Here is a 26,746-nt window from a genome sequence, read left to right as displayed (position 1 = left end):
CATTGAACGCATCAGATGAAACTAACCTGGGAACGCCTGACACCCTGACGATCTGCACAATGGGGTCTTCCTTTGTCGGAGCCAGTGTACTTCTAGACAGACTGCTGAGGGCTTTGTGGGTGCGCTTCGTCTGGACCAGCGCTTGCGGGAAGGATATCAGGGGGCGGTTGGGGCTGGTGCTGGTGGAGTGGATAGCCCACCTGCACGGCTAAGGCCTTCTTGGTATAAGTGTGGTAAGTTCCAGGCAAGTATAGGTAGTGGTGCGGATGAATGCGGGTTGAAGTTATTGGTGTGGTGTGATGGTGGTACTGTACACTCTGCAGCTTGAGCGTGGACATATATACCGAGCGGGAGCTCAGTCGCAAAGGTGCAGCCAAGAGCCACCCCGGGTCTAGCTCGGGAAGCAGCACAGACTACGGTGAATGAACGACTCGGGGTTTCCAGTTGGGTAGTGCTGCTCGCGGAGATCCAGAATTGTTGCGCAGTGAAAGCAAGCGCCCGGAGAGCCTGGACATAGTCGCTAAGTGAATGGACATGTTCACACTGGCGAAGCGTTATTCGGTATATAAATAAATTGAAGCTGATAACACCGATGACTTATGAGTCGGATAAACGCGTTTATATGGCTAACATACAATTCGGATGTACGCATTATATGGTTAACATAAGGAGACAAAGATAGAGTTCATAGAACAGCAAACTGGGTATCAAACGCTAAACAAATCAAGAGGAATGAGTACATTCGAGATCGTCCACGATCTCGATCAAGACAGCGAACAAAGAAAGGACATGGGTGATAATAGTACAAACTCGCTCCCAAGACGGGCAAGTTCAAAGGCTCATTCCCAGTTGGCGCGCTGCATCGCTGCCTCGAAATCTGGGTTAATGGGGAAGTTGGCATACTGCTGTCGGCCTGCAGGTTTGAGGTCAGCCGGAGATCTAACAAGAGGACCAAGAAAGGACATACCGGGTGGGTGAAGTGCCGCGCGCGTAGTCCCAGCGATCAAGGCTTTTGCCCGCCTAGACTGCACATTCTGTGCCAAGTCGTGGCCCTGGTGTTGCTCTTGAGCAACGTCTACCGTCGGATGATATGCGGCATCGAGCTGCGTCCACATGCCGTGCGGCTCAGCCAGAGCATAGCAATGCTCTAGACACTCCTGACATCGAGTAACAATGTGGCCATGCGGAAAGCAGTGTGTACAGCCGATCTGACTCGCGTTCATCATCCTGCTCGCCATCGTCTGAGGCGTGAACTCAAGCTGATGCAAGCGACCGTGCTCACACCGAGGGGCGAGCAGACGGTAAGGAATCTCCGAGAACCCGATGGTAGTCTGGAAGCCAGGGGGGTAAGACGGGGATGTAATTCCCGGCGCAGGAAGTAAACCACCAGGACGGCTGATGCGCTCGTTGATGTCCTCGGCTGATGTGTCGACTAGGACAAAGATGTTCTTGGTGGTCGTCTTATGCAGCTCACAGTTCTGGACGATCTCCTGGGAACGAGGCGGTGTCGCATGCTCGGGATAATCCGGGAACTGAACCAGGTCAGCCATGGCGTCATGGAGCTCGCTACCGTCGAGGACTTCGATAAGGAAGAAGGATGCGAAGTCTTTCATCTCCTTGTAGTTGTGCTCCTTTTCGTCGCGGTAGCTACCGAGCGTTGACATCGCGACCTGTCCGCATGGACACTCGTGGAAGGCATTTGGATCAAGTAGGTCGCCTTGGCCGATGTCTTCTATCCAATCGGGAATCCGCTCATAGCTTTCGATCAAGGCGTGCTCTGGCTTGCCCTCTGTGGCTTCACGAATGAATGAGGGCTTGAAGTCGATGCTCCAGTTGCGGATGTTGTAGTCCGAGATACCTTCATTGATCGCCATCTCTTCATATTCCGTGAGATATGGTCGGCAAGGGTGATCTAGTCCCACATAATGGCGTACATCAAAGTGGCATGCAGGGGTATATTTCCTCCGATTCCCCTCGATGATGGTCTTGATGTCTTGTAGCGTCTTGATGGGCGCTCCAGGCGCGACGACAGTACCGGGGCACATGATGTACCAACACTTCTCGAGTTCCTGGAGGAGAGCATTCTCGCCATTTTGTGCGCGCGTCTTGATGAGTGTATCCAAAGACTGGGCTCCAATCGCTGCTTTCAGGTCTTCCGGAAGATGTGGTTCCAAAACGTGGAGAAGGAAGGCGATGTCCTGCGCATCTGCGTTGGTGGGTCGTCCAAACCATCCGTCGACATCCTCGTATGCCTGACCATCACCATCAATGAAGATAGGCTCGAGATGATTGGCCATGCGTTGGTCATAAAGTCGACCACCCGGGGCCCACTGATCAGTGTCGTTGAAGACAAGGTTGCCATGCTGACGCTGAAGTGCTGCTATGTGGTCACTGCTGGGGCAAGCAGGTTCGACAGCGTCTTCTTCTCCGACGATTTCGCACTGGGGTTCGGTAGTGTGGGACATCTCCGTAGAACCTTGAGCACCTGGTGCGATGGCGGTAGTGAGAGGCAGATGCTCTTCGTTTCCGAGAGACGACATCCACTGGTCGCTGCCTGCAGACATATCCCGAAAGCTGGCTAACCACTGTGGCACTTTCGACTCTTCATGAGCGGTCTGTCGGTCGAGCATCATTGCCTCAATTAAGGGCATGATGTCTCCAGTAGTACAAATACCGCAAGACGCGTCGTCGTCGTCGTCGTCTATCATCGGCGACGGCTGAGCTGACTGCTGTTGCTGCTCAAGCATCTGGAACCCACCGAACACCAACCATACCAGGCCGGCAAAGGGAACCAGAGTCAATATGCTCTCAGTGGCAAATCGTACTAGCCAAAGTACAAAGAACGCACAGATCACGAAGACGGCGAGCTTCTTAACGAGCGATGGTTGGCCAGTAGCGTTGACGGTGGTCGAGTATCCATCGATCTTGGCCGGCTGCTGGAGCCCCTGAGGGCCCTTGGTGGTGGAACGTTCGGTGTGGAACTCCAACCCGGATAACCCAGGCTGTAAAGTATGGCGGTCGCGCGACTGGAAGCCGTTGAGAGCTCGCACATTGATCGATTCGGAAGCAGTGTATGAGCGGCGCGACATACTTGGCGCCCGTGTACTTGGGGCGACGGATGTGTACGTAGTTGCGGACCAGTACGACATGGACGTTTGGATAGCCTGGCCTGCGTATCGTGCACGCTCACTGGGAAGAGTCAGGGGATATATCGTAAAGTCGGAGAAGGCAATCACTGACCTTGGATGAGCGGATGATGCGCGACCATCGCTTGTGACCGCAGCAGCGGGCGCCATAGCGACTGCTGGTATCATTTTGGCGGGTAGACAGGCTCCGTATACCATACAGATAGCCTGTATGTCGATAGTGCAGATGGAACCAGCGCGCTTGTTAGCTATGCAAAGCTGCAGTTACTAGTGGAGTAAGTGCGAGCTTGCGAGGAGTGGTGGTGGCCCATCGTTCGGAGGCCGAAAGTACGCGTGGGTTAAGTAGAGGGCAGTGTCAGCTGTAGCGCTGACTACACTAGCTCCACACTAGTCGTACCTGCGAGTGAATGCACGTGAATGGGCTTGTGCAGCCATCACGTATGGGCTTGGCGAAGTTCCTCACGCTCGCGATGCCTCCTCTTAATGACGCAAGGTATATATCGCGAAGATTCTGGAAAGTTATAGTGTAGGCGTATAGGTAGATGTTGACCCCAGCGTGGTACTGCGCAGCTATATATGTACATCAACGTGCTCAGCGAGGTGTTTGTTGTTTGCACGGCTTGCACTTCAAGATGTTGGCGAAACACCTAGCATCTGGACGATATTGGAACCAGCACAAGAGCCCGGAGACTTCGATCAGATCAGCATGACACTCTTGCCGAAAGCACTAGCTTGGTTCGGGTGGTTTGCCGACAGGAAAACACGATTGTATGGGCAGAAGATGTCGTGGGAAGAACGTAGGGAATAAGTCATGCTTCTGATAGGGGTGGCGAGAACAGAGATTTCTGGTCATGATTGAAAGCAGAGACAAGAGGGATAGTTGAGCTGGACAGCATCTTTCTGGCCAGGACTGAAGTTCCGGGACGTAGCAATTGAAGAGTAAGGAGGTGACGCTCGCGCACAATCGTGAGAATGAAGGGATAATTACAAAGATGTAAGAATGAGGGCATTACAAGAGTCGAATTACTCTCTATTAATAGTAGGTAGGTCATGGGGTATCGTAACAAAGTGATGTTAAAGTGTGTGGCCTGAACAAAAGAAAAGTCTCGGATCTACCTCGACACACGCGGATTTTCGTCTACCAGCATCTCGGTGCTGTTCTCCCTTTGTGTTTCCTTGCGGGATATATCGTCCGCCCAGGTGGCTTGCGAAGCGGGCGTTCTCCAGCCGCTCAGCCTCCTCCCATCGGCACCATCCACCTCTACGTGAATGTCCGTAACAACTTGAATGTCTCTCGCATCCTCGCTCGAGCCATTTGAGCGCTTCGTTACGTCTAGAACGTAGTCGTCTTTGGTGCGCAGCGCCTTGCTGCCACCCCTGCTTCCGTAGGTACGAGCGCCTTGTGGGCGAGAGTGGGAATATGCGCTGCGGTGTCTTGACGGGAACGCCCTTGGAAGCCAATGTGTGATCAAAGGCCTGAGCAACGGCAGACAGGCGCAAATAATGCCGACGTTGGTCTCAACGGAGCTCCATGTCGCCGCAGGCGGGTTGTCGTAACTAGGATCAGCCGAGTTCGAGATCGCGACGAGAGATTGTAGACGGAGAATTGAGACTAGGCAGACACTGCAGGATCGCGCGTTAGTGTGACTTCTTTGTAACAGTTGATGGTAGGGGTATGCCCGCTGAGTAACTCATCACGAGAAGAGCCGGTGGTACAGTGATGCACCGTGCGATAATCGAGTGAGCTTGGTGTTACACCTTGTAACAGACATCAGGCGCTCACGGAACGGCCCGAATGGACAAAACAAGGTAACACCGGAGAAGAATACTCACAATCCGCCAACCGCGAAGATGGAGATGAGTCCAATCTTCTGCCTCTTGCCGAGGTTCAACTTCTGAATGACCGGAATAGGAAGAAGGATGATCGCGAAATCGGTAAGGATGTTGATGGCGGCGTTCGTGAACCAGACGGCGAATTGGTTAAGACAAGTAGACTTCTCGTGAGTCCAGAAAGCTCGTACGGGTGTGCAGGTGAAGATACTGGAGAAGACTGTCCAGATGGTGTAGGCGACGACAACGGCCATCGTGAGCCAGTTCGCGATCTGGAACTTCTTGGTCGGGAAGATGCGTCGATATTGGAGGAGCATTGATCCTTTGGTCAAACCGAGCGACAGGTAGTATACGATGAGACTGGACCAGAATGTCTGTCGCTTTATGTTAGCAGTGCCCTCAAGCACACGTTGAGAGTGTCGCACCCTCAAGAACTTGACCATGTGGTCGTCTGGGATTGTTTTGATGTGTCTGCCCATACCATATTCGGCCTCTGCATCTTGTCAGTGTCTATAAGATAACGTAGTCAGGCATATACTAACGGATACCAATGGCGATTGTCAAGCCAATGGAGCAGAGCTGGCAGAAGGTTAGCATGGACATACTTAATATGATGTAGCGATAAACTTACCATTGCAAGAGCGATGCCGGCATCTTCGATACCCACGCACCGAATTATAAAGAAGCGCGTGTACAGTCGAAGGACGACGGTGATGAGAGCCAGACCAGTGAAGACAGAAGAGATCTCGACCGCTTGCCTGCCCCTCGGGTTATCAGATAATGATCCAGCCATGATGTGATAGCGTAGGTCTCAAGACGACCAGATAAGGTGAATCAGGCTGCTTTTGTGGGAAACATAGAGTATTTCACAGCTGCCCAGATCCCTGAATGAGATGGGTGGTATGGGCTTCGTCGGTGGCTTTACCTTTAACCACACTTATGCACGTACCCACCTTCCGTACGCCCACCGAACAGTGACATTCGCCAATTACTCCGCGGGTGCCAGGGTCTGCAGCCCTGTCAGGAAACCTTCGGCATGGCCACGAGTCGAAAACGCGAGAGCAACGAAGTGTGTGAGATCGGTCTCAACACGTCCCGTGCGACGTTCCGGTTTTCCCGGGATCTACAGAACGCAGAGAACCCAGTCCCTGCACAATGGTGAGCTGTTCGGCTGTCACGAAAAGTTGGAGAAGTAGCTCCAACCTCAAGCGGCACGCGTGCGCAAAAGTTGTGTATGGTTCGACCTTGAGCAGTTCGTGTTCATTCGTTTTGTGATGGCGGCTATGGTGTCACCAACCATGTTTGCCGGATGTAGTGTTTCAGCCCGATGCATAGGGCTCCTTCGGCCGCCAGCATCCTGGGAAGTGAGATCGTGATATTACACACGGGCTAAGGAGTCGTGGATGCGATTCCATCTCGAGCGTCGTACCGAACCAGAGCGGTAAAGGATGCAACTGAGGACTCGGGAAGATCAGTCGAAAAAGCGGAGTGTACACACACATGCAGGAACGTGGCACGGCTTGCGTGATGTCGTACAGGAGACGGTAAACTCTCATTCGCGGATTTTGTAAGCGAAGACTAAAAACTCTGTGTGGGCAAAACCATGATCATCCTTCGCGTTTGCAGGCTGCAGCTAGAGACGCACGGGGCGGGCCTAGAGACGAACTTGCGCACGCAATGCGCTTTTTCATTTTCTACCTCGCCAAAGTACGAAGCTTTAGAAATTGACGACACGACCACTATCGCGAGCCGTCTGGAAACGAGCTTTCATGTGCTGAGTTTGAATTGAATTGGTTGAGGCCCGGGCCGGGACCCTAGTGCCAACCCCATGAAAATGACAGGACGCTACAGTATATCCTACGTCGCAGTCAGCGAGACGGCTCTGCCACTTGACATGCTTGGTTCCTACTCCGTTGACCTATGATGGTCTCACAGCTGCGTTGCTAGAAAGCGAGCAGAAGCAGTATGGCCCTGAAAATCTGCAGATCAGTCATCAGCAGCGCATGCAGCTGCTCAAGACCGTTAGAAGTCGCCGAGGCATATCGAATACAGGTGGAGACATCAGAAATTGGACAAGATCAACTTCCACTAAACATTTGGTGAGCAGAATAACTGTGGCTCCAGGAGATGTGCGGGTAGCTTTTAGACCGGATCTTTAGCTGTACGCGAGCCGCGATGACCCGGCGGCGGCCTTTTCTCGCTGAGACCTGGTGTGGAGATTATCAACGGGTCGTAGCTGACTATGCGCACGGAATGAGCTCTCTTTCTGTCTGTGGCTTCCTCACATAGATGAAGCTCCATATAGGCTGTACAGCGGTGCCGTTGACACATTGTTGTTTCTGAGATTCTCCTTGCTTTTCTTTCCCCGCGGAACCAGGGTTGAGTCGGTCCTTCTGCCCGGTAAAGATCTGAGCCTGAGGATGCGTCCGACAGTGAGGGCCTTAGCCTGGGCGCGCGCTGTGACATGAGGATCGTCGACAACGTAGCGTTACAAAAGGGCATGGTGTCGTGGGAACAGAGCGGACCCCTTCTCCACAAGTCACGATTCGAAGGCGTCCCCAGCGGCTGGGCACCACGCGACGCCAAGGCGCTAGTGCGATTCGGCATCGGCCGGGTGTCCGACAACTCTCAACTTGTCAATCTTCATGTCAATCACCTTCAAAGAGGACTCGTGCGCAGCCCTACACACCGTTCAGGCGAGCGACATCATTCTGTTATCGAACCGCCAATCATATGTGGGTGCATGCAGCCCACGCGAGAAGAGCTGCACATATGCCGAGTCGACAGTGGCCCGCGCGTAAGCACCAGGTTGTCTGCTCGCCCATTGGAGCTTCCCCTTTCCTACCAGACATCTTCGATGGCGGTTGAAACTGTTTGCATATCGCTAAGACTCCGATACCCGCTACGTTTCTGTCCACGTAACAGGAAGATGCCGTTTTGCAGCTGATACCCAACGCTCCAGCTTGGCGCTTACTGTGACGAATCCTTCCAACTTACGTACAACGACGTACAATCATTTTTGCTTTGTCGCAACGAAGAGGTGCCATTGTGTCAGTATGTCGCGTGGACCCTCTTTTTGCGCTTGCTTCCGCGCTTGTTGTGGAGGGCGTACTTTGGCAGCCGGGCTACGTTGCCCGCTGCCGCAGTTCCAGAAAAGCGAGGCGACGCCGCACCCGCGGACCCTTCGTTGGCTCACAGTGGCGCAATGCTGTACGCCGCTGATTCTAAGTTCATTGGATGTTTGCTTTTCAGGGCGATGTTCTGTTAGCTTCCGAGGACCGAAAGCTACCGAGTACCATTGAACACGTACCGTGCTTCATGTTCTCGCTCGGCGCTATTGTGACTCCAACAAGGCCAGCTCAACGGAGCAAATTTCGGAGTCTCAGCACCCGATCCCAAGAGAGGAATTGGGAACTGTCAAAACGGGTCAGCATCGTGGAGTTGACCCAAATCGTAGGGCTTGGGTCAGCCTGTTCGGTAGATCAACGGTCGATCTATCGAAAAACCTAACCTTTACCGTGGTGTCTTTACGGTACCCATGATAACTACTCCAGGAGTCCAGGAAATTCCCGCACATTGTCGTCAGGCTCATTTCCTCTATCCCCCAACGGCTACTTGCTTACGACGACGCCCCTCTGATCGCAGCACTGCCACTTCCCGCGATGTAAGCAGCGTCAGGTACCGCCGCATCTCCAGGTAACCCCTCTTCGCAGACGCGTTACGCACCTTCCCTGGAAGACGGATTACCATCGTTGGCCAGGGTAGCCCTGTAAGTAACATTGAAACTGTACCACTGAAGCCTGAGTATCACCAGCCGGGACGGATCAGAGCCATGTGCCGGATCATAGGATTAATGCGCATAGTGAAGATTGTGAACAATCGCCGCGAGATTTCGCCGTTGGAGATGATTGTGGGATGGAAGTATGTTACCGACAGTCTAATGATTGTAGTAATGAGCTAACAATGCTAGAACCAGATAGCACAAAGATGGTCCATCCTTGCCTTCGAAGACACTACTACCCGGCAGCAACGTCACAATGCGACATAAGCTCTCGACTTTCAGACTCTACAGCCGAACCCCAGCTTTCCAATTATGCGATGAACGGCATTCACATGGTCCTGCCGTGTCTCTACATCCTTACCCATGTCCTCTGGAATCGCCTCGACGAGTATCACGGCCGAACTCATGAGTACGCCGTTGTGCAAAGCCTTCGACTGATCCGAGACATCAGCAAAGGGGCCTCATGCTTCCAGTAATGCAAGCTTTTAGTCCTGCGCCACCTCAGATGAGGTGGGGCCTTGCGGCCATGCGATGTCTTCGATACCCGATACGAGCGCTGGGGTCACGCAGAGACAGACACGATACCGGGCGTCCTCAGATACTGCGGTCATTTGCCTCGGGTCAACGCTGTTCCCGGGCGTACACACTCGATCCGATGGTGATCTTGCAAATCGAGAAGCTCCAGCTTTGATCGCATGAGATCGCGCGGCCAGGTCTCGGTCTTGAATTTGTCCCGCACTTCATTCAAAAAGATATGTCTCGCGAACTCTTCGTGTAAGACAGCGGATTCTTTTTCCCGCTAATGCAAGGACTTGAAAGTCTCTAAGATGGCTATTCTCGATTCTTTTGATAGTCGCTGGCGTGTCTAGGCGTTACACTGTGTGAAGGTCACCTTGGCTATGGTGAGCTTCATCATCTCGAATCGAGCGATGTATTTCGAAAATTCCAGTAGTTGGTACGTTGTCAATTTGTACTTGCTGTAAAATGTCTAGCTTGCATCAAGTACAGATGTCCACTTCTCTTTCCACTGTGCTTTGGTGGTTTAGGCTGAGCACGAGCAACATCATTGTGAAGTGTATGGAGTGAACAAAGCCGTACGAACAACTGGAGGCCCTTTGTTGACTATCGTGGCTGTGTTCACAGCCATTGCTCTACGTTGTCGCTTATAGACATTGTGAGCGCACACTGATACCTATATTTTGTATACAATGTCTTGTGTAGGGCTATACCCGTTGAGACAACCTTCGCTGAAGAGAAATGCGTGTCTCACTACCAGTGTCTCACTACCAGTGTCTCGTATGTGCACCGAACCTTTTCATTTCCATGCAACTCTTGTAGTCCCCTTTCATGATAACGTCACTGTTCCGATCGCTTTTGAATGAATGCTCACTGGATGCAAGCAGGAAGGGGATAGGTAACAGCTGAGGCCGGTTTCACATGTGATTCACCAGCTGCCAAGTTCGCCTTCTCGCTCTCTGCTTACGGCCTTGCTTCGTCTCAAAGAATGTAAAGTCCGACCAAACCCAGGTGTAAAGCCTTCGCAGCATCAGCTCAACCATGTTCCATCGACTAGACCATCTGCCACCCCAACGCGGCCTAGATAGCTCCTTCCTTAGCTACACGACACTCGATGGCCTGCCTCACCGATCCTACGCCCTCTACCTCCTGCGACGATGTGCCTACATCGTCGGACCTATCATGCGTCGGCATGGCTGGACTGTCCCAATGCTGCATGAGCTCTCGCAGTACTCTTCCTGCCATGGCAAGTCCCTGACTCAAAAGCAGTACGGCATAGATCGTTATGGGAAGACCACAACCGAGATCATCCCGTTGGACATACAGTTGCGTTTACGTGACGATCGCGATCCACGTCGTTTTGTCCATATGAATGACTTGGTAAGGACGATGCTGCATGAGCTTGCGCATTTTACGCATGCGCGGCATTTCGTCGGGTTTTACAGGTTGAATGCGGCATTATTGAGCGAACTGGTCAAAGACGTCGAGTCTGGGGAGCTGCGTCGGCGTGTGGACTGGCGCGACGTACCAATATCTATTGCGAGAATGGAAGAGATCGTATACACGATGGCTAGAGATCTGAAGACGACCTTTGCGGAGATGATTGGCGTTGAAAGGAAGGATCGGTACAAATTTAGAGTGTGAGAGCTGCATATGAAAGCATCAACTCCATGACAGACTTGACTAGAGCAGAAAGACACGGGTTGTATGGGTCGAACGGTTAGAGACCAGCGTCTGGGTGTGGTTTAAGCATTTAGCTACGACTTGCTGAACTAGATGATAGCTCAATCAGTCGGTTTGACAGAGACTACTTCCTCGGGCGGATATCATCATCAGCCTCGAGTCGCTTGATCGTGACAACCGATGACTCAACAACCCTATACCTGATGTGCGTGTGAATTGTCGTCGGCGCCCAACCCAGCATCTGCCATCCTAGTAGCTCCCAGACTGTTCCCTCAAACCAGTCCTTGACAAAAGCGTTCTCACTGATGCCCATCCTACATGTCTGCCCATCTTTGAAGCCGGCGAACTTCAACGACCTCACCCACGATTCTCTTAGATCCGTTTTCTCCCGTCCGCTTGTACTTAGAGGTGTAAATCCGGTGTGAATGACATGTTGTTGCCCTGGATGTAGTGTAACGTATTGGCTTCTAGTCGCCCATGAAAAGCTCTCGCTAGAAAAATAGCAGATGTTCAAGGTGCTGCGCGGCACGCGTTGGCCAGTCTGGATATCGGTGAACGTGAGCCCGCCATCATGGAGAGTCTTGCCGTCGAAGAGGCTTGTGTCACGTTTGTACAATGTAATCGGTTTGTCGTGACGAAGCGTGAGACTGAGGCGGATGCTCAGATCTGTATGTCCGTCGATATCGAAAACGTCGGGCGAAGAAGTGATGACGACGTCGATTGCTGGTGTACTAGCCATTCTAATCGACGACGATGTAGTATTTGATCTAGTAAATTGAAGGTGTGAGAGCACTGACTATACTCATGGGTAATGCAAAGACAAATGCAAAGCTGCTGCCTTGACGCGTCGCGTCCTGCATGCGCCATCGTCAATCTTACAGGACTTCGGTCGGCATCGCTACTCATTCTCCCAGGCATTCATCTGGAACACTTGGGGGGCTCTTCGATCGCATTTCACCCAAGGATGTGAACACTGATAGCCACGTCGTCAGGTTGAGCAGATGTAGCCAAACGAGATATCCGATGGATGATGTCATCAATCACGCTAACCACATTTAGCGCTAGCGTGCACACGAGCCATCAGCATATATCGTCACGTACGAGCTGCGCCCACTACACCACCTCACTCTATTCATACGAAATTGCGCGACTCACTTGAAAAGAGGGATCCAAAGAGTATGGACCTGATACTCCAAGGAAGGATATACGTCCTGGCTGGCAAAAACTACAATGTTCGCACCATCCACACCAAGGGGAACGCCACGACTAAGTGAAGGTGAAAGGGTCTTTTGGGAGCAAGAACCGCGGAACAAGAGGCAGCATTAAGAGCTATCATGACCGGAACAATGAGTCTCATTTACGCCCGCTCACAATGGAGAAGTCCAGTATTGATGTGCTGAGAATGCCATATTTGGCTATCAGATAGTTCTCTGACGTCTGGAACTATCGCAGGTCACCTCGATTGGTGCCGTCTTAACCGCTTCTCGACACAATCCTATTGTTCCGTAAAGTGAACGCGCTCAAAATGGGTCGATTTCGCGTCTTCACTACGACTCACAATAGGAATTACCAGCCTTCACCACCCGATTGGGACAAGACGGCAGAAACTTGTGCAGCTCACCTCGAGACAATAGCAGCTTAATGAGACAAAAGTTGCAGTCGTCGACAGCAGTCCTCATACTTAAACTGCCCTTCCCCTTGTCAGTCTCTTTCCTCAGACCACCCAGCTTTCTCTATCACGACTTTCTCAGTTTCCAGCACGTTACCATACATTCTTCAGCACTCAGCTTCTTCCTTCCATCTTTCAATCTTTCAATCTTTACGATACCCATTACTCTTCACGATACCTTTCTATCACCATGTCTTCCTCTACTCTGCCCTCGGTCGAGCTGGTCTCACCCGGTATGCTTGAAGCTGCCACTATCTTGGCTGGACTTCGTCACGCTCGTCCCCAGGATCCCTTTACGACTCCCACAAGGTCCCCTTCCGTTATCCTCCCTTCGGTTGAGCGGGCCTCACCGATCGATGTACACATGGGAGCTGCTCGTGCTGGACACACCTTCGGCCCTCGCTCCACCGGCGCTCCTTCTCCGTCTGCTCCTTACAGCTCTGGTCGCCCTCGTCTGCTCAAGCTCAAGATCAGGCGCCCCAAGAACACCACCGCGGTCGACTCCACTCCCATTCCCGTGAGCCAGGCTGTCGGCCCCCCCAACGCAGAGTCTGGTCGCTCAGGTCTCAAGCTCAAACTGCGTTGCATCCAATCCGCCCTTCATCCTTCTTCACCCACCCCCATTGCTGGCGCTGGCCATAAGCGCAAGATCGATCAACTCGTCACTCACTCTGAGGACGAAAACGACTCCGAGGCCGATATCATGCCGCCCAAGCGTCGCATGAAGCAGACCGCCCAACCTCCTCTGCCCATCTCCGCGCCCACCATGAAGCGCAACAAGCGCATCCTGGACCCGAAGAGGGCTGACCACGCAGCACTCATCGCCACTGCCGCCAAGGCCGGCAACGAGTACTACGACTCGGACGTAGGCGACGTCGCTGGCGACGTCAAAGACACCACCAAGCCAGAACTGTTCCGCAACGTCACTTGGGGCGCATACGCCACCGACTACGCCGACGCCGACAACTTCAAGGCCAATCCTGAGTTCACTCAGTTTGTCCCCGGTCGGTTCGAGCTTCTCGCCGACGGCACCGCGTTCGACCAGAAGCACAAGCTGGTCGTCAAGCTCCTCGACAAGAACGGCAAGAAGCGCATCTTCGCCAACCCTCCTCCGCGCAACTGGGCTTCGCAGGAGGCCATCACGGCGCTGAACAAGCGCACTGTCCAGCAGATCCGGCGCAACACCAGCGTCCGGTTCCGTGAGGTCGTCCAGGCCTACGTGGCGGAGGAGCGCAAGTGGATCCTCGCCAACCTCACTGCCGGCAAGCCCACCAAGGGGTGGAAGGCCTTCGTTGAGGCGTTCAACCAGACCTTCGGCGGCAAGGTTCTCGCGGGTACGGCCGGCACTCGGCCTTTGAGGAGTCACTCAAGTCTCACCAAGGAGGTGGAGAGATTTGGAGCTGACTTCTACATGAAGGGTCGGGTGCCGGTGACGGCCAAGAAGGTGGTCAAGAAGGAGTGAGTGGTGGTGGTGGCGGCGGCGGCGGAGATGTGGTGTGGTGGTGTCCGGTCTGTGGGTGCTGGTGGTGAGCTGGGCGCTGGTCGTCCGTAAGTCTCACCTTGATGATCATTAGCTAGTTGTGAGCTAGGGCTGGTCCCTTGTAAGTCTCAACAATTCATGTATACACTCTTTGAACACTCCCATGATGGCTTTGTGATGATCAATGCTGACTGAAAGAATGATTTGTGTGCCTCCAGACTATGTATGCCAAATATACTTGGTGAACTGCAACGTGTACATCGTCTTCCCGCTGCTATAGCCTGGCGCGTTCTAACCATTGGCACGTGTATGTTATCTCTAGCCTTCACCCTTCGCACCCTGAAGCTGAGTCAAAACTCCATTGCATCCGTCGCCATGGCATTCACCCCCATTGATGCAAACCCCGCCGCAACATCGTCGACTGCCTGCTTGATCTGCTGCTGCTCCTGATGCGCCATTTCCACACACCGCATGACCTGAGATTGCGCGGTATGCGCATCAGCTGGTCGCGCTCCTTCCGTACCTGCGAAATGATCTACGACATCAAATAGCTGGTGGCCATAGCTGTCGTCTGCGCTCGCGGAATAGCGCGAAGAGTTCGCGCCATTTTTCTCGTCCTCGAATATCGGGAGGTTATATTTCTCTAGCACGGTCTTCGTCATGATTGCGATCTCGTTGTGTAAGAAGATCGCATCTGAATTGGAGTTGAGCATGCGAAACAGTGCTGGTGAAGAGCCGGACCCGCTGATGTTGCATCGGAAGACTCGTGTGATGACGTGCCCGTACAGCAGGAAGTCATCGAGACCGATGATATCCTTGAGTCTTTGGAGGATACTGTTGGTGTAACAGGACGTGTGTGTGTTCATTGTCTCTACCATTTCTACCGTTACAATCGATTGTGTGTTTTCGGTGCGGTTGGCCGTTGAATGTGATGTTCTGTCGAAAGCTTTCGATAGTGGTTAAAGTGGTAGAAGGTAAAGGGCCTTTTATAAGGGGTCTATAGGCTCTGAACTCAAGAGTGAAATTGGTTGAGTGGAACAAGAGTCAGATCATGGACCGTTCTCGGTCGATATAAGCGGCGAAGAAGGCTCTCATTCACATCGCCAAGGTAGGGCCACAATGATCGCATCGGTGAATTGAGTGAGCTTCTCAAGGGTCGCGACTCCCGCGGAGAGACTGCGGAGGTCTCAAAGCAAGATGTCGCAAGCTTCATCTTCTTGTAAGGCAAGGAGTGTGACGGGTCGGTAGTTACGATCAAAAGCAGCACCTGACTGATCAGCTAGGTAGCAAGAGATGTAAATGCAATCTATGTATATAAGTATAGAAGGGATTTGAGAAGCAAAAGAGAAAGTAATTTGCCAGTCCAATAAATACTTGCACTTACCTTGTGGTAAGTTGAGTATTACTTGTTTGTCATTATTATCTGACCTCATTCTTTTGTTCCTTTACGAGCAAAGCGTCAAAGTTAGTTTCAATGATTGTGCATGCACTTATGCCAAAGCTTGTCATACAACAGGACTACGCTGCCACGTGATTATAGGATGATGTGACCTCTATTGCGAGCCGAGACAAGCTGCGCGCAAGACTCTTGAGCCATGGTACTTCCTGAGCAGACGCTGCAGTTGTGACAAACACAGGTTCAGGTGGAACGGGTAGGTCAAAGGGCGATTGCAAAGACAACACAGCTAAGAGAGCAGCAAGATCGAGGACGCCAATCTGACCAACAGCAGGCGTGTCTTGCACGGTACTGCCAAAGTGGAGACGTGAAGCCTCAAAATCTCTGCGAGCCTGCTCGCGCTGCTCTACAGCCATACCCTGCTGTTTTAAAACCTCTCTTGCCTGAGCCATCTTTGCCAGCTCAGCTACCTTCTGCGCCTCATCCAAGCGTCTGTAAATGAGATCCACTACTACGCATCGCGCGATGAAGACATCCTCTCTCGTCATCAACGCGAATCTCTGCGTGCAATACTCATGAAATCTTTGTATCTTGGGATGCAAGAGATTCGTTCCCTCGAGCACTGATGGTAGATTGGGTTCATTTTCGTCGTACATCTCGGAGAGCAAAGCTTCGTGCCACATCTGGATTTGTGGACGAGCGCGCAGAAAGGAGATGAGGTGGGCTTTGCCTATGTGCGCCGAGTCAGACTTGCATAGTATGTGCGAGATAAAAGTCAGGTAGTAGAACCACTCCACTGCCGAAGTGTGCGACTGGATTGTGGAAAAGATCGCTGGGATGGTGTACCAGCTGGGGCGAAGGACTTTCGGCTGCTGAGTGTATTCCATTTTGGTGAAACCGCGCAACGTCGAGCTGATCGTTTGGACACGCTTTGCTTAGTCTTCATTGGGTTGTATTAGCTGAGAGAAGCTCGTGGAATCGCGCATACTCATGGAATGACCTCGATTGACGGCGTTGTGAAGGGCGATGTCGAGAAACAGTGTCTGATCGATAGCGCAAGGGATGGATAAGTCCAACATTGGACGAGACTGCATGCGGAGCTGACGCGAGTATGGAGCGCGAAGCGGTCATGATCCTTGGGACTCCAGGTAACGATGTTGTTAGTTCCAGAACGGATCGTCCAGTGCTTTACGATCCAAAAAGATGTACAGGGTACTCAATGAAAGACACAAACCACCTTGCACGTGTTAGTGCGAGAGCAATCTCTCCACCACCCCACCATACATTGGAGCACTGCGACTCTCATATAGAACAAAGACCACTATCAATTCTTACCATTTGTTTCTATAGCCATCTTCGCTCTACACTGCCAGTGCAACAGTGACCATGTCCACTCAGGAGGTTCCGGTAGAGACCCCATTCCCCGCCATGAACATCGACAATCAGCATGGCCCTGTGCACGTTCACAGTGCGACCGCTACAGTCACCAGGATCGCTAAGAGCCCACCGTCCGAGGGTTTCACCACTAAAGTCATCAAGGTCGTGATGACATGCACCGGCAACCTTGACACCCACACCATCCTCATCGAGAACCCCGATATCCTTCGCATGTTTGTTGAGAGGGAGGGAAAGATAGTCATCAGTTTCACGCAGCTTCCCATGATGATACCGATCTGGAAGTTGGAACCTGCTGGCCCAATGCCGGACAACCCGGGTGAAGAGGACACCGATGAGGACTTCGAGATGATAAGGAACGCTTGGAAGACCTGTCGACTCGTATGGGGGCGCCACGCGGGGCTCGACGAATTGAACAGGCGAGCGGCTGTGACTATGCGTGCGATGCAGGAACAGGACGAGCTTGCTGCTCGAGCTGGTAATGGTAAACAATTGCGCTCTCTTCAAGTTGGTTGTTTGTGCTTTCGAAGTCGATCTCCCCGCAATCGCGATCGCTGACCATTGATAAGCTGAGCGTCCACGAGCAGTATTTGCACCATCACTATCGAAGACGCCAACAACGACACCGACTACGACACCGCCACCGTCGACTACTCCACAAGATAGCCCACCGAGGCATCCATTCGTCCTCCCCGGCGTACCAGCTTCCAAGAATTCTCGTCGCGTTCCAAGCCAGGCATTCCCGTCGGCCCCGACAACGATGACACGTCCTATACGTATCGGTGGTCATACACTACTACAGCCAGAGGACGTCGAAGGGCATTGGAGCGACGCAGAGGAAGAGGTTGGGGGCCAGACTGCTGGCGACTCTGCATCGACCGGAGCGCATAAGCCCGGGTCTAAAGACCTTGGAGCCTTGGTCCGGCGGCGCCAGGCCGAGATTGAGGCCGCTCAGGCCATGAGGGCGGGGCTGTCGAACCTTTTGGACGCACCTCGTTTGGAGGATGAAGGAGCTGAAGATGCCGAGCTCCCTGGTCCCTCGGGCATAGATGACGAGGGAGACGCGGAGGGACAAGTCGCGAACCGGTCGGAAGAAGAGCCTGAAGATGACAGCGAAGATTTTGAAGACAGCAGCGAAGAAGCCGACGATGACAAAGACGACGGAGACTTCGGGGAGTCTCTCCCTGCGAAGGGCAAGCGCTCGCAAGGTACCCTGAAGAAAGTCTCACGACCGTCTCAGAAGCAGCTTGGAAAGCGACCTGCCAAGCCCACTCCGGTTGAAGCCAACACCCAGCCCCCCAAGTCAAAGCTTCGAAAGACTGGGGTTCCGATCTGGCCGACGACTATCATCACCACTGGTACCGCCGGACCGAGTCTACGACAGGTTATGGAAGAAATGGGCCAGATCTTGACGACAGACGCTGAGCGTCAGGAGTATATGCATCTCGTTTGGACACGCCGCCGAGCTGCCGAGGAAGAAAAGGACGCTACCGCCGAACAAGCAGTGCTTCATGACCTAGAGACATTCGTGCGTAACCACGGCATCGTGGACTTGCATAACCGGTGGGCACGATGGATGGAGTCTGGCGTGAAGACCGCCATGCCCATGTATAAACCGGCAGGAACTGGTGTGATGGATGCGGAGGAGCGGAAGACGATGTTCGAGAGGAAGAAAAGGGTGCGTCGGGGCTAGGAAGGCTTGGTGGGTTCGAGACGGAATGAGACGGTTCGGCGCGGGTCCATGGTGTTGAGACTTGATAGGGAGTCAAGAAAGCTTTGCGTATGACACTGGTTGTTAGCTGGAGGGTAGAACGTCTTCGTTGAAGAGGACAAAATAGAATGTGATGAATCCTCGATGTACTGAGCACTGCGCGCCGATATGACGTTGTGTGATCGTTTGTGTAGACCTTGGGCGTGCAACTATGTTTCACAGGTAGCCACGTGCGACAAAAAATATTGATGAAAGTGAGGTAAATGTTGGGCAGTTTCTTGAGATGGCAACCATACCTAGGTAGCCTTCTTAGGATATCGTGAAGTTTGGTGTTCAGGGTCCAAGCACGCGTGTCGCGCACGCGACATCGGCGCTAATTGCGGTGATGATGACGTCATCACTCTTCACAACACCACTGCAACCACAACCGCGCATCTCAAGTTACCTTCGGGGATATACTTCCAAGACCGCCCATCTGACAATTACATTGAGGCCTCAGGATGCTCGTCATAAGCAGATATCGTTGCCTCCTTCCCAGCGAAGCGTGGACTTCGAAGACGCCTGACAGCGACGAAGACCGCTTACAATGCTCACGACATCTTGCGATGCATGAGATGAATCCAATATTGTTACGGCCCGCATCGGCTGTGCAGAAAATTTTCCGCACGCAAATTCACTATTTCGATGTCGAGCCGCTATGACCAAAGGCTCTTGGAACTCAGCGACATTGCTCGTCCTCTTACATGCCCCCAGTATTCCAGTACGCACTTGTGTACTGACCATGACCTTTCTGCCTCTCGTAAATTCAAGAAACTCCGAAATTTAGACCCTCAAATTGGAAGTCACGGTGCGTGAAAGCTCGTCGCAAAGGAAACCAACGGTAGAGCACCCCGCCGATCACTTTCTCCACAGGCCGCCATCAATCCTATCTCTTCGACTAGGAAGCCTCGCACTCCTGCATCGGAATTTGCTATTATCGATAGGAAAGTCAATGAAATGGGAAGTGAGAGCAGCGTCCCGGCAGCTAGGTCTTGTGACAAAGAACCGAAGAAAGCAGCTAAGAAGCATGAGCCCGGCAACAGTGAAACAAATTTGCCTGGTACAAACTTCAGCGAACCCAAACCGAAGCGACACAAGACTATCAAGGCCAAGACAGTCATACAATCTCCCACTAAGCGCGTACCGCATTCTATGAACAGTCCTGCGCCACAAGGTCAAGGCACTCAACAAACTGTCGATCACCTCCGAGACAAACGCTTTCAGCCCCAAATGCGTGAGAAGGGAGGACAAAATGGAAAGAAGGACAGTACGATCGAGACTCCAACAAGGCGTTCGCATCGGAAGAAGGCTGGTCGATCGGAAGCTGGACCAACTACTCCCCTGGTAAAGAGTGTCAACAAGTACGGCTTTGAGGTATGGGTCCCGGCTACCGGATCGAACAGCCTTACGGCGAGTCAGAGTGCGAAAGAGGAGACTGCAAAACCTCCTTCTCTTCAGGAAGACGACATCTCCGATGATGTTTCGGTCGGACACACCCCCGATTCCGCGGTAGCTGATCCAGGCAAAGAGACCACCGGAGAAGCAATACCTCAAGGGCACGCCGGTGACAACAGAAAGCACGAACCGGTCAGTGATGTCGTTAGGAGCGGCGGGGAAGGGGATCTGGTGGCGATGGAGGACGTTGTCGACACCAGCTTCATTCTAGAACGGCTCAAGACTTATGATAGACGAGTGTCGACCGAGAAGAACACGGATGCGCACGATGCTGGTGACCGGGAAAAGCAGCCAGTATCCAACCAAGACGTTCAAATGATGGATGTCGATGATTCGCAAGCCAGTGTCACTGCTTCTGGGTTTCGTCATGACGACGCCAATCCCCAAGTCAATCACCATGCTTCACCAGGCTTGATACCAGAAGAGGAAGGTATCGCTGCTGAGATCAATAGCCCCCTGGCAGTTGACTTCACAGTTGGAAGAAAAACACCTGGCCCCTTGTACTGGCGTGCAGCCGACAAACGAACAGAAACTGGTGTCCACTTCTTCAACATGCCTTTCGAGGACTTGCGTGAGATGACACGACTTCAGGCTCTCGAGCGAGCGCGTCCGCAGTCATCTGATGAACTTCGCGCTTTGCTGGTCTCCGCGACTACCAGTAGCGAATCCAGTCCCGAAGAGTACACCCTCGCTGATGCCAGAGTCAGGCTCCAAGCATGTCGCAATGCGTTGTATGGCGTTCGACTAAGGGAGCGCATGGCTACAATGCGGATGGCAGCCGCTCGCGCAACGCAACAGCCGCGTAATCTCGTTGCACAGCTTGAGGCCATCACCGAAGATGCACGGAAGGAGCTTCGTGCTGCTCAAGATGCGTTCGATGAGGACTTTCGGAATGTTGCCGTCGCTAGGCAAGCCCTCAAGAATGTCACAGGTAAGCCCGTGCCAGATCTTCAGGACCCAGAGACTGAAGCGGATGCTTTGAGAAGGGAACAGATGGTTAATGAGATCAATGGGGCTATTGCGGAGTATGAAGCGCAGGTGAAAGCGCAGTGCGGTATTAGTTGAGGCGCACTTGGGGCAAGATGTTTGGCAAAAGAAGTTAGATGACAGGGCCTGTGTGGTAATGTGTAGTGGCATATGGCGGAGACGTGTGATGCAACGTATCTGGCAAGGGATGAGAGATCATGATACAGTAGTAAACTAGTGCAAAGGTGCTTCCTATATTTTCATCAAAGTGCTCGCGCGATAACGACATCGCTAGTTTGACTTCAATAGTGCTTCCTGAATGTGTGTGGGTAAATCACTTATTGATTCCATCCGTTGCAGAAGTTGGATTAATGATTGGTACTGTGTATAGTCCTTTCAATGTTTTCTCTCATTTTGGAGGTCGCGAGTGAGAGCGCAAGCGAAACTGAGACAAAACAAAACAACTCGGCGCGCAAACGCCCACCAGGCGACCATCAATAACATCACATCTCAACGAAATTTCTAGTAAACCCCCGAACATTAATATACCAAGACCAATATGCGCAAAGAAGGCACCAAAATGCAAAGCGACACACCAGACCCCCAGCAATTCTTCACACCCGCACCTACCCCACCGATCAACACCACCGCGCCTGAGACAAATGCGATGCAGACCCCCAAGACATACAGACGGAAGAGGCCACCCACGACGTCAAGCAGTCTTACCGTCTTTGAACCTCGGCTCTTCGCTGTCATGCCCGAAACCGCAGCCAGCGAGCTCATCAACACTATGCGCTTGATTCTCACCAGAGGCGGCCAGAAGAAGCACTTGCTGGCATTGTGGACGCAGAGAATCAAAGATATTCTCCAGAGGCTGGACAACCGCGAGGTCATCAGGGTGTATAATGAGTTCGCGACTGCGCACGATCATCGGGAAGAGAGGTTGTCGTACAAGCTGCCATTGGTCGAAGAATTTACAGAGGAGGAAGAAGAGGCGGAGAAGGTCGATGAAGCGCACGACAATATTGGAAGCCATGGTGCGCCCGAAGAGATTGTGGGGGAGGATGCTGTCGCCGACGATGCACTGCAAAAGAAAGCCAGATCTGAGGTCGCACAGGACCTAGATGTCCACATGGAAGACTTACCTCTAGCAAGAAACCTCCAACCTGTCACGATCGAATATGCGAACCCAAAGAGAGCACTTTCGCCTCCATCCTCATCGCCGGTACTACCACCTGCTCCATTCATTTCTGCAGCAGGTGTCTCATGCGAGAGGCATCCTCCCGGTACCTGCACGGTTGTACGAATCCATGATTTCAACGCTTTTCCCATGACAAAGATCCAAGAAGTCCAAGCCGACTATTATCGAAGCGCCATCATCGTTGCCATGTGCGTACACCGCGACAACAACAACAACCAGGTCACCCAAGTAGCAGCTAGTATGGATAACGGGCCAGTCGAATTCCTCCTCATCAACGATCCACGCATCATTGCATTCCTCGGTTTTCGCCAGCCATCATACGATCCCATCTGCCTCCAACCCAATCCTCGCCTGAATGAGACATATCAGATCTTTATGCACCCAGGTCTATCATCGCAGGATCCGAAGGCTTGGCGAGTTGGCGAGTTGGTATCGGCGCGCCATGCGTATCTACACTGGTTGGACAGCAGGCAGACCGCAGACCCGAAAGCTCCGCCCACGGTAGCGGAGGCCAAAATCATGGCGCCTAAGATAGGCCGCCGAGCTAAAGATGTGTGGGAAGAGATTGAAAGATGCTGGAATCTGGAACAGGGAACTAGTGGAAAGCGTTACCGGGAGAACAGGATGGAGTATCTCGGCGAGGACCCAAAGTATCCTGAGGGAGAGGAGAAGAGATCTTCGAGGAGTATGTGGGTGTAGGGGCAGGGCATGTGGTTGCATCTTTGATTCAGTCAGACTGCGATGAAAGTTTCGGGAAACACTGCGTCTGCTTGACATTCCAGACATGTCCTGAGCTATGCGTATACGCTAAGGCCACCTCAATGCGGTGAGCGTCATGACCGATTGTTTGTCGTGCGCGTAGTGTGTACGCATATCGACATCACTCTCTTGTAGTAACGACTCTTTCGAACACCTCCATACTTAATGAATCAAAGAGAATACAGTGGCAAATCTGGTTCCTGGTGTTAAGGTCCATAAATGGAATAAGTGCGACTCACTCTGCCACGGGTCATTAATGGGTGCATTGAACCCTAACATCACACTATATTGTCGTGTAATTCAGCTAAATTGCTCGGATTTCGGTTGATTATCCGGACATACTGTCGATGTCCTTGATGCTGGGAGGCTGTGTCAGGGGAGGGATGGGGTTTCCGAGGTTCGCTGGAAAACTTGAGCTATGACGCATATTGATTACTAAGCACAAATCCGGCCTCAAACCGCGACTGCAAACTTCAGTACTACACGTCGGCCAACAAACGTCAACGATTGCCCGATGCTACAACTCTACGAGCACTGATGTCTCACTGAATTCACCTCACAATATGGGTACAGTTTTGTTCCAGTCCTCTCCTTCCATGGCAGCGAGATCATGCCCACCGAGATAACGCGAAGACGACGCGTCCCCCCGCGCATCGACGAACGAAAGCCAGCTAGGCTCCCTTCCCCGATCAATACTCTACGACGCTGCACATGATACCTGCTACGATCAGCGAATGATCATAGATCACACTACGACATCTACACACCTGTGGTTGAACCGACATGCGGTGGTATTGTGTCTACAGATCTTCGGCACCATTATCCATTTGATCGTCCTCTGTAGGCACGGCAGCTTCTGGGGCAACACTTGCTGGAGCTGTTTCTTCCGGGGCGGCAGTCTCCGAGGCTTCCGTTGGCGGTGATACGGGGGCGGGCAGGCCACCTGGAAAGGAGCCTGTCACGTAGGATTCATGGAATAGATCACCTTCATCGTCCGATTCCGCGTCCGTGTCCGAGCCCGAGCCTGAGTCATTTTCATCAGGCTCTTCTTCAGGATCTGCCCACGGCCGTTGTGGTTCCTCGATAATTGGCACCGCCATTGACCGGACCTCATGGACACCTCTTAGATGCGCATCAGGAGCCAGGATCTTGCCTATCTTTCCTTGGTTGGATGTTTCCGGAACTTCCACGGGCTCTGCAGATTTTGATGCCTCCGGCTCCATCTCACCCTTGCCCCCGTCTTCTCTGCACAGACGAAGGTCTTCGAACGTCATGGGTTCATACGGCACTCGTATTCCAATCCTAGGCCATATGGGCCGCGCTGGGGCATCGTCCTTGGGTGTGCTCTGGGACATCAGTCCGTAGTGGTCGTATAGCCTAGAGCGGTATACAGGTATACCTAGTGCCGGCACGTATCCATCCGGACCCCCTTCGATCACGTCTTTGGGTGCATCTATCCCCTGGATGGGCCACTTCACAGGTTCTTCAGGTCGCGTCGGTCGCTCTGAGTATGGTATCCAGCACTCGTTTAACGAGTGGGGCCAGAATGCCCGGCATCTCTTGGGATTCAGAAGACATATTTTCCTGCGAGATCTTGGCTCTAGAGCGACAGCTCGCGTATCCGTCTCGGGGAAGCCCATGGGTATGGTCGCATCTGAAATTTCCTCTAACACTGGAGATTGAGGGGGCGAGTTGACAGGTGAGGCATGCTGTAGCTTTCGGTATGTGTGTCGTTCGCGGCGACCGGTCGTTTCCTCCGCCCACTCCGTGGTTACGAACTTGCGTTCGCCCAATTGGAATGGTTTCGAATCTCTCCAGAACTCTCTGGCGGGGTATGGGTAATTGATGGTCGCTTTGCCGGCTTTTCGGCTTTCGCCTACTGGCTTCTCGAGTATGGTCGCGTCGTTAGTCGGCTCACCACCTGCTGAGGCCTTTCCGGATGACTGCGAGGCGGAACCGGGCTTGCTTGTCCCTTTCCCGCGCCCATTCTTCTCTTTTCGGAGACGAAGTTGACCCTCTTCGATGCCAGCTTCGCCATTCTCTGCTCTAGTGCCGATAGGATCGCGCGAGGGTTCACCAGTAGGCTGATCACCGGAAGCCTGTGGTGCATCCACCTGGCTGCCGCGTTCGCTTCCACTCTCAGGATATACCAAGTCTTCTGGATCGTCTCTGACTGCGCTTGTCTCAGGGTGCCAGCCCGATTTCACCGGCCCGAGCAAGTCATACGAAGTCAGCCAGTCCCATGAGCTCTCCCGTGCAGATATGAACAGGCCCTGTTCCGTCCGAATTTGTCCCCACCTGTCTTCAATGATGGTTCCACTGGACGTCGTTACTTCCCGTACATTCGAAGTGTTAGGCCTATCGTTCTTATACTGTGTGACTTCGTCCTGGCGTCTTTCCTCATGCGAGGTGTATAGGAGATTCTCCGTTTCGCTATCTATTTTACTGTCCACCTTTGCCCGCTCTGTCTCAATGGCTGCCTCATCCAGTTCAAATCGGTGCGGTATCTCATCTGGGATATCGCTGTCAGCGTCGTCTTCCCCTGAGCGACGCAAGCCAACAAGTCGACGCCTGTACATCGGTGTCCACAGGCGAAGTTCACCTGGCCCGACGCGAGGAATAGCTCCTGCACTGTTCCTCATATCCCGGATCTGGTTTCCCAGATGATCTTCGAAACCTTGTCTGTAGCTTTGACCGCCAATGGCTCTTGAGTCGTAAAGTTCAAGTAACGAGTGCAGCCAGTCATAATAACCACCATCGGTGCCTCCCGTTTCGAGCTTGTATGTGAGCTTCCGCTGCAGTCGTTCCGCCTCCGCAAGCATTCTTTCGTCCGGATCCAGATATCGCCCCCTCCTTCGCCGATTGGAGGCCTCCTGATAGAAGAGCCAGTCTTCGAGTACTTGTTGCGCGGTCGTTGTCCAATCGTGGTTCTGTCGGCGTTCCACTCTGTCAAATCTCTTCTTATCTTTATCCTTCTTCACGTTCTTGTAGGCCTGTTGTGCAAGCGCCATCGCCTTCTTGGCGTCTTTGGTCTGTTGTAAATGCCCACGACGATGACCAGTCTGCTGTTCTTCGAGATCTAGGGCATCTCGGTGCGCTTGAAATTTGGCGTTATATTCCGCTTCAATCGCTTCAAATTCGTAATACGCAGCGTGGTCCTTTTCCCAATCCTTTGCCTTCGCCGTCAGCTCTTGCCAGGATTCAAGGCTCTTTTTTATGGACTCCCATGTTTCGTGCAACTTCTTCTTTTTTCCTGGCTCTGTAGTCACCAAAACCAGGTGTGGCATGTATTTATTTCGGATCTCCGCTGCCCTTGGTGCCTCATCAGCTTTGCCAGTACCGTTCTTCTTCCCCCCTTTCTCTTGTTTGCCATCCTGTCCAGAACCACCGTTACCGCGTGGTTTCCTTTTAGCCATATTCTCGTAGGGAAGGTCGCACTCGACGTGGGCTAATGCGGGATTGTTCAGCTGGACGTCGAAATCGATTGCATCAAATTGCGTAAGATCAGACCGTGGCATTGCAAGAGAACGGGTTGATGGTAATTGTACCATTTCGTTGACTGACAAAACAGTCCAAACAAAGAGCTATTGACCGTCTTCGGCGAAATCTCTGCCCCACCTTCAAACAAAGCCGCGCTCGTTAGGTACAGGTGTCCGAAAAGGGCACATGCGCGCACTACCGCTTTAAACAAAGAGCTATGTATGCATGCCGACATCTGG

General features: G+C 52.6%; 8 protein-coding genes across 8 annotated transcripts; 4 read left to right on the top strand and 4 right to left on the bottom strand.

Moving 5' to 3' along the window:
- Positions 1 to 839: 839 nt before the first annotated feature.
- On the bottom strand, positions 840 to 3,296 carry J4E78_007306 (uncharacterized protein; the record flags this gene model as incomplete). The annotated part of the gene is made up of 1 exon (XM_049367913.1): positions 840 to 3,296. The coding sequence occupies one exon, from the start codon at positions 3,294 to 3,296 to the stop codon at positions 840 to 842; it is 2,457 nt and encodes an 818-aa protein (XP_049220234.1).
- A 962-nt stretch (positions 3,297 to 4,258) lies between these two features.
- J4E78_007305 (uncharacterized protein) lies at positions 4,259 to 5,769 on the bottom strand (the record flags this gene model as incomplete). Its single annotated transcript, XM_049367912.1, has 4 exons — positions 4,259 to 4,769; positions 4,980 to 5,469; positions 5,519 to 5,555; positions 5,608 to 5,769. The coding sequence occupies 4 exons, from the start codon at positions 5,767 to 5,769 to the stop codon at positions 4,259 to 4,261; spliced, it is 1,200 nt and encodes a 399-aa protein (XP_049220233.1).
- Positions 5,770 to 12,815: 7,046 nt separating this feature from the next.
- Positions 12,816 to 14,087, top strand: J4E78_007304 (uncharacterized protein; the record flags this gene model as incomplete). The annotated part of the gene is made up of 1 exon (XM_049367911.1): positions 12,816 to 14,087. One exon carries the CDS (start codon positions 12,816 to 12,818, stop codon positions 14,085 to 14,087), a length of 1,272 nt encoding a protein of 423 aa, XP_049220232.1.
- Positions 14,088 to 14,455: 368 nt separating this feature from the next.
- J4E78_007303 (uncharacterized protein) lies at positions 14,456 to 16,388 on the bottom strand (the record flags this gene model as incomplete). The annotated part of the gene is made up of 2 exons (XM_049367910.1): positions 14,456 to 15,051; positions 15,692 to 16,388. The coding sequence occupies 2 exons, from the start codon at positions 16,386 to 16,388 to the stop codon at positions 14,456 to 14,458; spliced, it is 1,293 nt and encodes a 430-aa protein (XP_049220231.1).
- Positions 16,389 to 16,887: 499 nt separating this feature from the next.
- J4E78_007302 (uncharacterized protein) lies at positions 16,888 to 18,589 on the top strand (the record flags this gene model as incomplete). The annotated part of the gene is made up of 2 exons (XM_049367909.1): positions 16,888 to 17,380; positions 17,484 to 18,589. 2 exons carry the CDS (start codon positions 16,888 to 16,890, stop codon positions 18,587 to 18,589), a joined length of 1,599 nt encoding a protein of 532 aa, XP_049220230.1.
- Positions 18,590 to 19,350: 761 nt separating this feature from the next.
- On the top strand, positions 19,351 to 21,166 carry J4E78_007301 (uncharacterized protein; the record flags this gene model as incomplete). Its single annotated transcript, XM_049367908.1, has 2 exons — positions 19,351 to 19,359; positions 19,520 to 21,166. 2 exons carry the CDS (start codon positions 19,351 to 19,353, stop codon positions 21,164 to 21,166), a joined length of 1,656 nt encoding a protein of 551 aa, XP_049220229.1.
- Positions 21,167 to 21,626: 460 nt separating this feature from the next.
- Positions 21,627 to 22,967, top strand: J4E78_007300 (uncharacterized protein; the record flags this gene model as incomplete). Its single annotated transcript, XM_049367907.1, has 1 exon — positions 21,627 to 22,967. One exon carries the CDS (start codon positions 21,627 to 21,629, stop codon positions 22,965 to 22,967), a length of 1,341 nt encoding a protein of 446 aa, XP_049220228.1.
- An 860-nt stretch (positions 22,968 to 23,827) lies between these two features.
- Positions 23,828 to 26,545, bottom strand: J4E78_007299 (uncharacterized protein; the record flags this gene model as incomplete). The annotated part of the gene is made up of 1 exon (XM_049367906.1): positions 23,828 to 26,545. One exon carries the CDS (start codon positions 26,543 to 26,545, stop codon positions 23,828 to 23,830), a length of 2,718 nt encoding a protein of 905 aa, XP_049220227.1.
- Positions 26,546 to 26,746: the final 201 nt, after the last annotated feature.

The sequence above is a fragment of the Alternaria triticimaculans genome (genome assembly GCF_023758025.1).
Source record: "Alternaria triticimaculans strain BMP 0046 chromosome Unknown scaffold_11, whole genome shotgun sequence".
Lineage (NCBI taxonomy): Eukaryota > Fungi > Ascomycota > Dothideomycetes > Pleosporales > Pleosporaceae > Alternaria > Alternaria triticimaculans.
Note: the sequence above shows the minus strand (reverse complement) of the source record. Positions and strands in the feature narration are given on the sequence as shown.